Genomic DNA, 12,966 nt, shown 5'->3' with positions numbered 1-12,966 from the left:
GTAATAACAGCACTCCTGACTGATAACAAGACCATCAACCTCAAATTGCCCACTCCACTGCATCAGGTTTCTTTTTAAATGCTTTGCTTTAAATTGCAGATGCCACACATAGGAACACACAAAAAATACTGGCAATTAACAAAATGGTAATTGGACACTTGTTTATAAACATCCAATTAATCTATCTTGGTTGAACATCTTAATGATAGTTATTGTATTCAGTGTCTCTGTGCCCTGTCCACCTCTTTACTAAGCATCAATGACTCTTAACATAAGATAATTGCTGCCTTGCTTCTGCTTTCACTTCAAAACACACACAACGTTAACCGTTAATAAAACTAGCGAACCGTATTTTATAATTTAAAAAGGAAATCTATGGACAGGACACCAAAATGTGATTTTCAGTCACATTTTACACTATGCACTATAAAACAATCCAGTTAAATATACAGCAAAGAAAACACTGGTAGCTGTTGCCAGAATCTCACTATTATGATATGATATATTTTACAGTCTATAACTGTAAATGTGTGTGTGTATGTGTCTCTGTGTGTGTGTGTGTGTGTGTGTGTGTATTTAATACCAACCTACCTTCAACTTAAATCTGCTTTCTAACCTTAAATGTACTGTCAATTATTATAACACCAATACAAGAGCTAAAATAAGCTATATAATGAGTACCATTTCCATGAATCACAGCGTTACTCACACAAAATACTACTAAATCAACACATGACACTAAAATGCAATAATTCTGAACTAAACGACATGACATGTAACAAAACGCCCTTGATTATTAAATCAATAAATTAAAAACTTAAAGCGGAAAGTGTTTTTTTACTTCCAAAATCATAATAAATATTTAACAGTAAAAGTACATTTAAACATAGCCTACTTAAGTACGCACTTAATTCACAAGTACTTCGTGAAGCTGCTTGTAATTTAAGCAATGATAAAAATAACGTGTACACTGTAAATTAAAGTGTTACGCGGTTTTCAATCAAGAACACGATGGCTGAAGTACAAGCGTGCAGAATCTGATGGAAAGCCGCCTTTTATGCCTGTTGCGCTGCGCATCTCATGGCACGCTTGACATTCTCACTCCAATAAACACAAGCTTCGTGCAAACCGAATTGATGACAAGGTTTCCAGTGGAGACTGCTGATAGCATTTCATGTTTGTGCAGGCATTTACAAAATACGTTGCGCGCAAATGTTTTTGTGCATTGGAACTCGCTTGTATCTACAGTCGCTTCTGCCTATTCTAGCGTTTGGCACAGTGAAGGGATTGAAGCGCATTACTTTTACATGCGTGTAGGTAGTTTTACGCGAATTAGCATCTATTAAACACGTTTCATTGCAAAGCCCTAGTGATACTGAAACAGTCGTGTCTTGCATTGAACAAAACCTAATATACTGTCATTATTGAGCATCGCTCAGTGCATATGTATTCATTCATACAGCGAAGCGAGTCCACGAACTCTCCAAGACAGCTAAATTTGGGGGGAAAGTGTGCCGTTAGGCTTTCGCAAACACTTTAGTTCTCTTACCTCTAGCCATCACATAGGGCAGCAGGAGAACCAGGACCGCGAGGAAGCCAAAGCAGGAGTACCGTCCCTTCTTCCCAAAGCGTCCCATCATCACTGCGCTTCTCTCCTGCGTCCCCAACTAAACCGGGGAGCCGCTCGCATGTGCCGCTCTCATGCATGTGCCGTGCGTTCCCGTGGCTTCAGTAACAGGTCCCTCTTGTAGCGATAAACCCGAAGTTCTGCGTGAATCTCTCTCATCCGCTCGCTGAGTGAGTGTCTCTCGCATCCGTGAGACTGGAATAATGAAGCCGGTGCGCGCTGGCCAATAGCGGAGGGTGATTGAGGGCGGAGGGAGCGCAGCGGCTGTCCTTCACCCTGCTGCTCGGATGCGCTGCGAAGTGACCAGATGTGCCTGAGTAAGAGATGATACATGAGCATACATGTCAGATGTCGGCTAAATTCGAGATGACATATGAACAGCTGGTTGTGTTACACTGATTTCATCACAGATCGTGTCGGGCTCCTGGGGGCCACTGGGATGAGAGCAACGCTGTGCACACCGGAGCAGAGGCGGTGGCGTCTCTGGTGCGTAATCTGCGTGGAAGAAATATGGATGTTTAATTAAGCAATATCACACGAGCAAGTCTTGTCGTACTTAAGTCTATAAACAAGTAATTGGTGTCGGGTATTTTACATTTCAGACAGTAATTAGCCAGCGTGTATGTTTTGTCTACACATAGGCTATGACAAATGTTTCGAATAAAGCCAAAGCTGTGTCGTGTGGAAGAATGGACGTTCCATTAATATCATATGAGGGAGTGCTGTTAAGTCCATAAACAAGTACTGACGTCGTCATTTTCGTTTCAGATAATTAGCTAGTACGTAAATTTTGTCTCCACCGAAGAAAATTTTTCGAATTGACTTTATTCTCCAGAGAAACAAACGCGTCACCATCTTTAGAATACTGTCTTTGAACTTCCGTTTGTGCGGTAGCTCTGTATATTTAAATGACATTGCTATCCCTGGTGAAAAAACCAGCATATGCTGGTAGGTATGTTTTGATGCTGGGATGCTGGTTAGGTAGGTTTTGATGCTGGTTTAAGCTGGTCCTTTGCTGGTTCATGCTGGTCCTTGACCAGCAACATGACCAGCAAACACCAGCAAAGGACCAGTTTAAACTAGCTAAGGACCAGCTTAAACCAGCATCAAAACCTACCTAACCAGCATTCCAGCATCAAAACATACCTACCAGCATATGCTGGTTTTTTCACCAGGGATCTAAGAGTAATTTAGCTGGTAAAGTGGATTTATGTATTGTAGAGTTAACGAAAGTTATCGTGAGCCTTGTAGCGTTTAAAGCAAATGTCTTAACAAATGTCAGTAGACCAAAAAGGTTTTAAAACTGTCATGAATTACTGTGGAAATAAAGCCGGAAGACAGAAGACAGCAAACATAGCGCTAAAACAGGGCGGAGCTAAATAAGGTCAATAAGTCAAATCGTCTAGATAAGTGTGTCCTACAGACTAACCTGTTTGAGTGGAACGGACTCTGCGATTTTCTGTTCTCAACACTGAAGTAAGCTTATAGGAGACTTCTGAGTCATTAGCAAGAGTAACAACGTGCCGAAACGATAAAACTGTTTGCACTACAAACCAGTGTGTTCATAATTAAAATAATACATTAAAATAGTATGGTAAGACACCAGTTTGCAGTATCAAACAGCAAAACGTGCTGTCTTGTACAGCTAAAAATAGCTGGACGCGGATGAGACCGGAAGCCAAACCCATAAAATTTACAAATGCCCACTTATACATGAAGATTTCTGTGTTCAGTGAACTCCACGTTATCCATCCCAGGTTTTCCATCTCACTTCCCGCCCTCTATTGAAAGAAACCCACTACAAGCCATAGGCCTAATTAAGAAAGAGAAAACATTTGCTCTTGATTCTGAGTTGTCTATTGTATTGAAAAAATAAATAAATAATAATACATGCCTTCGTAATGCGGTAGTTAATTATTGAAAGGCTATTAAAGTTTGAGGTCACACTTTACAATGATCATGTTACCATGTATATAATTGACTACAAGCATGTTAATTAATATAAATAAATGTAATTAAAAGCTGCTTGTAATCACACTTTGTTTTTTTTTATTATTATGTAATTGAATATTCAAGACTAGGGGGGAACATATGTAAAAGCTTAAGATTAAATAACAAATATATATGCACTAACATAATGTGTAACATGTTTACATAAATCAAAACATACATAAACATCTCCAATGTGCAATTCGACAAGCGTAATTTCAAACGTCCCTGTTATAAATCCTAATCTCTGAGGATTTTCTTTCCAGTGATAATTTGGTGCTCTCAGATTTTGATCTGGTCACACTTTCATCCATAATTATTTAGACCCCAAATATAAATTTGACGTTTAATTATAAGAGTGCAGCTGATCCTCTCTTCTAAACTGGCTGCAAGTCTTTTCCCAATGGAATTCCTGCACTCACTTAGAGGACTGGACTGTGACGGCTGTCAAAAATCTTTAACAGCTCGATTCAACCACCACAGGACAGAGATCTGAGCACCCACAGTGTCATTTTGTCAGCCGGTTCAGAGGATTAACAGAATATTTCAATGGCATAATATCAAAAAGTATCTGTCTTTCTTGTAACGAGACTGGAATAGATGGTTGGAATCCAATAATGATGCTGATTAAACATGACTCCCTACAGCGATGAATTAAGGGCATGATATTCATGTAGACTAGAAGGCCACGATGGGATCCCAAGTTAAGATTACAGTACATCTGGGAGAGCTGACCAAAAGAAAAAGACAGACACACTGCCGCAGTTCACAGTGAAGGCTATTCCCATCCTGTCACACACTCTCACACACACTGCTAGCTCCTCTAATAGCACCCACTGAGAAAAAGCATCAACACAATAGACCTAAAGCCCTTGTTAATATGTAATTTGTCCCACTGTGGCCTGATTACTCTGTGCGCATGTGTGTGCTTGTGTGTTTGACCTTGCCTGATGGGGTTAAATGTTTAACAGGCTTTGCGCAATAGACATGATGATGCTTTAAATATCTCAGAGCTCTATAAAAGCGACACCATGGCCTCTTTCCCTCAGGACAAGAGACAAAAGTCACAGTTGTCCTTTTAATAGGCAGTGTCTACAGAGGACTCCATCGGGGGAAATGAGACTGAATATTTGTATGGTCCATTAGCTGTCCTCTAAAAATGAGATAGTGAAAAGCAAACATCAAGAGCAGGCACTCACTCTATTATGGGCCATCTAGTGTTGCTATGGTTTCATGATTTATTTCCAGGGGTTAAATTGGACCGGATTGGCCTTCCAGCACTTTTAAATACAAATAAGCAAAAATAGAGAAATGAAATGAAAATAAATAAATATAAAGAAAATAATAACAAATCAATAAAATAATAATAACAAGCTTTTTGTTGGACAGTCCATTTTAATCCTTGTATACTCCAGTCCAGTTTGATTCACACATCTAGTCTCCATTTTATGGAAGCCTGTTTCCGCCACTGAATAAAAAATAAAAAAGATATAAAATGAATTGCGAGCTCTAAAGTCAGAATAGCAGAATATAAATTTGCAATTGCAAAAGATACAAATGCTAGTTTGTATCTCGCAATTCTGACTTTACTTGCAATTGTGAGTTTATCTCACAATACTGACTTCTTTTCTTGCAATTGCAAGACTTTTTCTTAGAACTGTGAGACATAAACTCCAATTCTGAGGAGAAAAGACTGATATGTTTTCAGTTTATATCTCACAATTCTGACTTAATAACTCACAATACTGTTATAAAGTCAGAACTGTGAGATATGAACATGCAATTCTGAGAAAAAAAGTCAGATTTGCAAGTTTATATCTCACAATTCTGTGAAAAAAAGTCAGAATTGCGAGTTTGGATCCCACAATTCCGTGAAAAACAAGTCAGAATTGCGAGTTTGTATCTCACAATTCTGAGTAAAAAGTCAGAATTGTGAGTTTGTAGCCCGCAATTCCAAGAAAAAAGTCAGAATTGCAAGTTCATATCTCACAATTCAGAGAAAAAAGTCAGAATTGTGAGTTCGTAGTACGCAATTCCGAGAAAAAGGTGAGAACTGCAAATTCATATCTCTCAATTCTGAGGAAAAAAGTCATAATTGTTTGTTTATATCACACAATTCTGAGAAAAAAAGTCAGAATTGCAAGTTTGCATCATACAATTCCGAGAAAAAAGTCATAAAAGCGAGTTTATATTTCACAATTCTGAGGAAAAAAGTCAGAATTACAAGTTTGTATCATGCATTTAATTCCAAATCATTACACTTCCGTCTAGTCAATGACAAACCCTTGAAGAGGCTACATGTTCAGCCTGACTGGCATAATTTTCTGGATCAGAGTTTTCAAAACTTGGATCCGCAGAAGTATAGTAGTGTTTAGGGGGTCTGGGGAAAGAAAGAAAAATAATTAAATATGAAAAAAAAAACATATACTAAACAAAAACTTTACAAAACAAATACTTTCCACATAATATTTAAATAATCTTCTTTAGTATAATGACTATATAAAAGTCAGTTATTAAAATAAACAAACAAAACATGTCTTCCCTTTCATCACAGATACACTTTTGCATTGTCCAGTAGAACAACACAAATTGGAACCAAATTCACCCGTCTCTGATATGCATCCAAAGATTTGCAGTAGAAATTTGGCTTGATGTATTAAAAGTTACATTTTGAACACACTCATGCTGCTACCATAATCGATCTTTTGTTTTAACTCTTCAACTCTTATCATGATTCTCATCATATTCTTTCACTCATTTTCTCCAGGAGCTCATTGTGGTGCACCACACGCTGTGACAGTAATCGGCATGGGGGAACACATTTGTTAATGTCTTCTGTCGGCCTATATAAAATATGCACACGCAATTGCAAACATAAGTTTGGTCTTGTAAGACAAAGAAAAATCACTTTACACGTGCAGTGCGACCCCAGAAAGCGGTTTGAAAGTCAGTGACACAGGCATGTCAAAGCTGTTTAGCGCTCCTTAATGCATGCACCCCGTCGAGATAAACGCCTATTTCTGCCCACAGACGTGGGGAAAATCCGTAAAGGGCCTGAAGAGAGTGAAAGCACAAGAGTGAGAGCTGCCGAGGTCTGCTGTTAAGAGAGAGGAAAAAAAACCAGGAGGTGAACATATCATCTTTATAGCACATGATATGATGACTGCATGACTCATACTGTATGGCACACATTAAATTATCATTACTGGAGAAAACAACCTAAAACAGGCCTTTTTGGTTTTTTTGAGCCTGCTGCTATATCATTTCAAGTGACAGGTGATAAATGCCCAGAGTTTTAAAACATTGTGACCATCTAACCATACTTTAGCATCATATATCATCGTATACCACCATCAGTTTGTGCCCAGTTGTTTTTGTTTCTAAGAGGGACAACAGAAAAGCAGCGAAACCCCAAGGCCTCTTTTCTGATCTGTACATCATGTATTATTACAGCCGCATTCGCTTTAATAGATTCAGTTGACTGGTCTTGGGGAGGATGACATCTAACAGCAGCGACGGCAGTCTAATGAGCGATTTGAAACAGATTCTTTGATTTTTCTGCACTCTGAATGTGTCTGAAGAGGTCGGGGTGTGTTTTGTTTTTCCTCCTTTATTTTCCGTCTCAAAGCTTGGCCTGGAGTTTGAGTCTGAAAGCTTTGGTCAAAGGCTATTCCTTTGAACACTGTTCCATTGCTTTTATTTCTTCCACCTTTTCTCTAGGATATGTTCTAACCAAGGTGTTTGGACATACTGCAATTAGGGTCCTGTCCCCAGGTAATGTAAACCTTTGATAATTCACTCTGTGCCTTGCGATAGGCGCTGTGCCTCAGGCATTGTGCTCTAATTAAAGAAAAACTAAATTTGCATTCGCTTGGTTTTCAAGTGTGTGCGTTTGGGAGGTTGCATACTGTAGAATTTCCAAGGATCGATGTGTGATAGACTCAAGAAGGCACTAAAGTAGTCTAAATATGAAGATGCGAGAGGTTTAAATTTGGGCTGCGTCTGTCAGATGTGCTTACAATTGAGTGCTGAGAACAAAAGAAAGTTTCTCTTGTCTGCAGTTTTCAATACTTCCTCCCCTCTTACACTCAAATCTCTGTGCATCACTCCTTTTCAATTTAGACTTATCATTTACAGTAGGTCTGTGTAAAATTAACACCCTGTTGCATTAGCAAGAGAGTTTACATTGAAACCCAAATTTGCACTGAACTGATTCTGTTGCTATTGAAAGAAACAAAACAGGCTTTAATTACTTCCTCAGGTATTCAGATTGATATGAATATTCATGCTGTGTGTCACTGATCATAGGATTAAATTCAAACTTGTCAAACAACGGGAAGACGCAATCCTCTGAATCCACCTGAATTGATGTAAAGACATGTCTAAACTGAAATAGAGGGCATATAACTGTCAAAGAGGCTCATACAAATATTTATGTTTATATTTAAGTACTTTTCTGATCGACTCTTAGCTGATGAAAGTGAGTGAATTGATTCATTTTGACTTGTCTGATGCTCTTGTTCAAAGTCCTGTATCAAATGACTGAACAAGATAAGGGTTACATTACTGCCTTCAAAGACACTGTAAGACCTAATTAGTTCAATTATAACTTATGAATTATAAAAATGTATTCCCAAAATTAAGAAATTAAATCATTAAACCATTTCTAATCTTAAAAGGACAGTTCATGAAAAAATAAAAACTGTCATTTACTCACTCTCATGATGTTCAAGATGTATTATTTTCTTCTTTCTGTGGAACAAAAGACAGAATATTTTTAAGAAATGTGCTGAAATGCATCTTGGATGCAGAAAGCTGAATGAGATTTGAGAGCTATGGCAGAAGGAAATTAGCAAAGCTTCAAGCTTCAAAAACACTGAATATATTGTAGAGTGAACAAAATCATACAAATCTGAGGAAATGAAATTTTTTATTCCTAGGCAAAGTATTTTTAAAGTGAACATCAGATGCAAAATTCACTTTTACATGGGGTTTACATATAAATGTACATATAAATGATAAAAACCCATTCACTCCTTTTATAAAACCCAAAAAACCTAAACAGTCTCAATTATCAAGTCGTTTTGATTTTCTGAGCAATATGATGTCATATTGCTTAGGCCACGCCCACAACGTATTAGCATTGGCTCAGCCAATTGTAGACTGTCCGCCATTTTCTCTGTGCTCAAGCAACTGTAGCAACAACAATGTCTCATAAGCAATTCAGGTGTTTTGTAGTTGGATGTAAAAGTAAAAAAGCGCCGGTGTGGCCACTTGGTCTTTTAATACTGCATCATTTTTGGTCATACACCTAAAAGTAATACTCCTTTCAAATATACTTTACGTTTATTTTTGTGCACTAACAATAACAACGAAGCGTACTTTTGTAAAATAATTAAAGAAAACGTGTTGCGAAACTTCAAAACACTGTATATACTTGCCTTACAGACATGAAAAATCTGTAGAGTGAAATGTCTACTTTTAAATGAACCAATTCAAACAGAAAATAAATACTCTCAAATTATGAAAACTGTATCAAACATGCATACAGGCACATCCACTGCGGAGATGACGACTGGACAATTCTCTTAAGCCGAAAACAAAGAAAGTGCTAGTTTATCAATACATTTTTAAAACATTAATGCAGCCTCCTTGCTGTTTTTCCCTGATGCATTCATAATTATTATCTGTCGGTGCACTGTGGCAAGCTTTTTTTTGTATGCGCTTGATTATGATTTATATAATTTATTAAAGGAGAAGTCCACTTTTAGAACAACAATTTACAAATAATTTACTCACCCCCTCATCATCCAAGATGTTCATGTCTTTCTATCTTCAGTCGTAAGGAATTATGATATTTGAGGAAAGCATTTTGGGTTTTTTCTGCATATAATGGACTTCACTGGTGCCCTGAATTTGAACTTCCAAAATGTAGTTTAAATGCAGCTTCAAAATGATCCCAGCCGAGGAAGAAGGGGCTTATCTAGTGAAACAACCTGTCATTGTTTTCGAAAAATAAAAATTTGTATACTTTTTAAGCACAAAAGCTTGTGTAGCACAGGCTCTGGGATGTGCGTCCAGGGGTTGTTGAACGATTTGTTCATTTTGAACGAATCTTTAATGTGACTCGGGAAGAATGAGTCGTCTCAGGGAGTGATTCATTCAGTCACGCATGCGATTTTTCGAGTCATTTGTTCATCTTATGGGGCTGTCACATGATGTTGATTTTGCTAAAATTAACAAAATGACTCGAAAAAATATTTGTTCATTTTGCTGAACAAGACTCAAAGGTAAAATGATCCACACGTTCCATCACTACTACGAATCACATCTTCGAATCACCACAAGTTTATCGTCTGTGTACTCCGGCTCGAAAAGGTAGAGTATGTCGAAAAACTCCATGTTATTTTCTCCTACAACTTCAGAATCATCCGACATTGTTGTACCTTTTTGTTTGTAAACAGCGTTTGACTTACTTGCACTTTCTTAGTCTTTGCACGTTCGCTTTGTAAACACTGGGTCTGTGGTTCCGCGTACATTCCACATGACCTTTTGACGTGATTCAATAGTATGTGAATGCGCATCCCAGAGCCTGTGCTACACAAGCTTTTGTGCTTTAAAAGTATACAAATTTGTATTTTCCGAAAAAAATGGCCAATCGTTTCACTATAAAGACCCTTCTTCCTCGGCTGAGATTGTTTAGAGCCCTGTGAAGCTGCATTTAAACTACATTTTGAAAGTTCAAATTCGGGGCACCAGTGAAGTCCATTATATTGAGAAAAATCCTGAAATGCTTTCCTCAAAAACCATAATTTCTTCACGACTGAAGACAGAAAGACATGAACATCTTGGATGACAAGGGGGTGAGTAAATTATTTGTGAATTGTTGTTCTAGAAGTGGAGTTCTCCTTTAATAAATGTGTGACTAAAAGTTGACTAATGCTTAAAATAAACGACTACTTGTCGACCAGTCAAGGGCAGCCCTACTGCTTTCTAAACAAGGGACATTTTAAGGCAAGTTTTGCTAAAAAGTTAAAACTCAAGGATGGATCAGTACCCGCTGTTCAAGATCCAGCTGCGCCTCCAGAAGTAGTAAGTCTTACTTTATATTTTGTATAATTATTTGCAAATCACCTTTCCTCTTTCACAGAAGAGAGGGGCGGGGTGAGCAGAGCTCATTATCATTTAAAGAGACATGCACCAAAACAAGTCACTGGCTACGTTTACATGCACACTTGTTGGATCAATCGGATTAAACTCATTCCGATTGATGAATCAGAATGTAGTGTTTACTTGAGTGATCGGGTTGATGTGCGTGTTTATATGTCACAAGCTTTAAGTCGGAATAGTTTTTTTTTGACATGCGCACACTGCACAAATATAGACTGTTTGCACATAATAACCACTCTCCTGCACTGTTTCTTTATTTGTTTTTAACAGCATAATTAATATTTATCCATTTCTGGATAAATATACATATAAACCACTGTGCTGTACTACTCATATTTATCAAGCAGTAAAAATGCCACTCCCCACGTCCAAAACAGGTTGCCTGTGGATGAGAATTCAAAACAAAGACTGGTGGGAGGTTGTCATGCTCCACTTTACCGAGTGAAAGGAGAGTTTTATAATGACAGGACATGCATTTATACAACACTTTATTCAAAAGAAAGAACCACACGTTCTGTGCGTCATACGTCATTACGTGTCATTGCATTTCAGCATTATTGCACATGCGCAGTCCTTTCAGTTTCGGTTTTCAATCCGAGTGTTTACATGCACTCTCAATCGTATTAGAAAAGGAATAAACTACCGCCTTCAATCCGATCGAAATTTAATTCCAATCCAGCTCAGTCAGATCGATTAAGGTGTTTACATGAACGTTTATCAATCCAATTGAACCATCAATCCGATTACAAGTGGATTATTTGTGTGCATGTAAACAGCCACTGTGAACAGAGCTGTTTTTGACAAGGTAAAAAGGGTGTTGTTTTACACAACCATTAAGGAATTTTCATTTTCAGTATGTTGCATACACTTCATGAAAATGATCTGATGTCTCCTTTAAATAGATTCAAAATGCAACTAACTAATAAAATAAAATACAACCCATACTACAGTTAATATGAATTAACTTGAGAGGATGAATACTATATAGTGAATCACTGGCATAAACAAATTGAAATTCAATTTTATACAATAAAATACATTGGTAAGCAAAACAAACTGAGAGCTACAGATGTAGAGGACTCTGCGTACACGAGAAAGAAAAGGTTCACCGTGTGCCCAGGCCTCTGTATTCCCTCAGGCCTTTTCTTCAGTTATTCAAGTGCGCAGAAAACACTTGTCCTTCTGCTCTTTTAATCATTTATTTGAGAGGAAATATCTAAAATTACGCAAATTGACACACTTACAGTGTTCACTGCACTAGCTGTCCTTCATTTTTTTCTTTCTGATGAGCACACAATGTCCACCCTATTTCAATTAAGCACTGAAGGAGAGCCTGTTCTTGTTCTCCTCTGAGGCTGAGAGACAAGGAGCAAGGTTAGTTAGAGTTGGAGGGAAGGGGTCCTGAAGTATGCAGTCTTTGAAAATGGCAAGTTTTGTAACCTTGTTTAATGCAGAACATTTGAGAGGTAAAAAGTGATGATTGCGTCTGAAAAGAACAGACGATTATGGACCAATGTGGCCAGTTTCCTGAGATCTCCAAATGTCCATGTTAGGTTAGATTGAGTCATTTTTTTTACTTTATGTAGGTTTGCCACTGGGGTAGATCCAGAGGAGGTCATTCATGTCCTCAGGGTCCTCACAGGACCATAAAACTACCTTGTACGCTAAAATAAATGATACGTTGATGATACATTAATAAGCTCAAAAATAACTAGCCCACAAAAGAGCACATATCTAATTATATTGGCATGTTTCTATCAATACCTTTAACGTAATCAACATCTGGAATGAAAGTGTTCACAGTGCAATTTGGGACTGCTTTATCTGCAGAAGATACATGAGATGTTTTAGATTTTGGACAAAACATGGTGAAACAAATCATGCTGGACCTTAAAGGCCATTTCACACCAAACACATTGCAAAAGATCTAAATGAATTGCTGATGAATGGTCTATTCACAGCAAAATCTAAATGAATATCCAAGCCGAATAAAAAATTAAACTGACATTGATACAATAAACTGCCTATCTCCCACAGACAAATTATGCCTTCATAGAAATGTTGCTAGACCCTATTTAGAAGGGCTTCGACCCAGACTTTCATCTCAGTCCACATAAAATCAGCAATTAACTCAGCTGCACTCTAAAAAATCTGTTATTATGTGATTTGAAACAGATCTC

At 37.7% G+C, this 12,966-nt stretch overlaps 1 protein-coding gene across 1 annotated transcript in view; it reads right to left on the bottom strand.

Annotated features, from left to right (window-relative positions):
* Positions 1-2,042, bottom strand: part of unc5da (unc-5 netrin receptor Da) — a 245,101-nt gene extending 243,059 nt beyond the window's left edge. Inside the window, exon 1 of the mRNA XM_051093816.1 lies at positions 1,550-2,042. Coding sequence (XP_050949773.1) covers positions 1,550-1,640 — 91 coding nt within the window. The 5' untranslated portion in view covers positions 1,641-2,042. The remainder of the gene's footprint in view (positions 1-1,549) is intronic.
* Between the last annotated feature and the right edge of the window lie 10,924 nt (positions 2,043-12,966).

This window comes from Labeo rohita, chromosome 21, assembly GCF_022985175.1.
Source record: "Labeo rohita strain BAU-BD-2019 chromosome 21, IGBB_LRoh.1.0, whole genome shotgun sequence".
Taxonomy (NCBI): domain Eukaryota; kingdom Metazoa; phylum Chordata; class Actinopteri; order Cypriniformes; family Cyprinidae; genus Labeo; species Labeo rohita.
The sequence above is the reverse complement of the archived record's forward strand: the minus strand, read 5'-3'. Positions and strand labels throughout refer to the sequence as shown.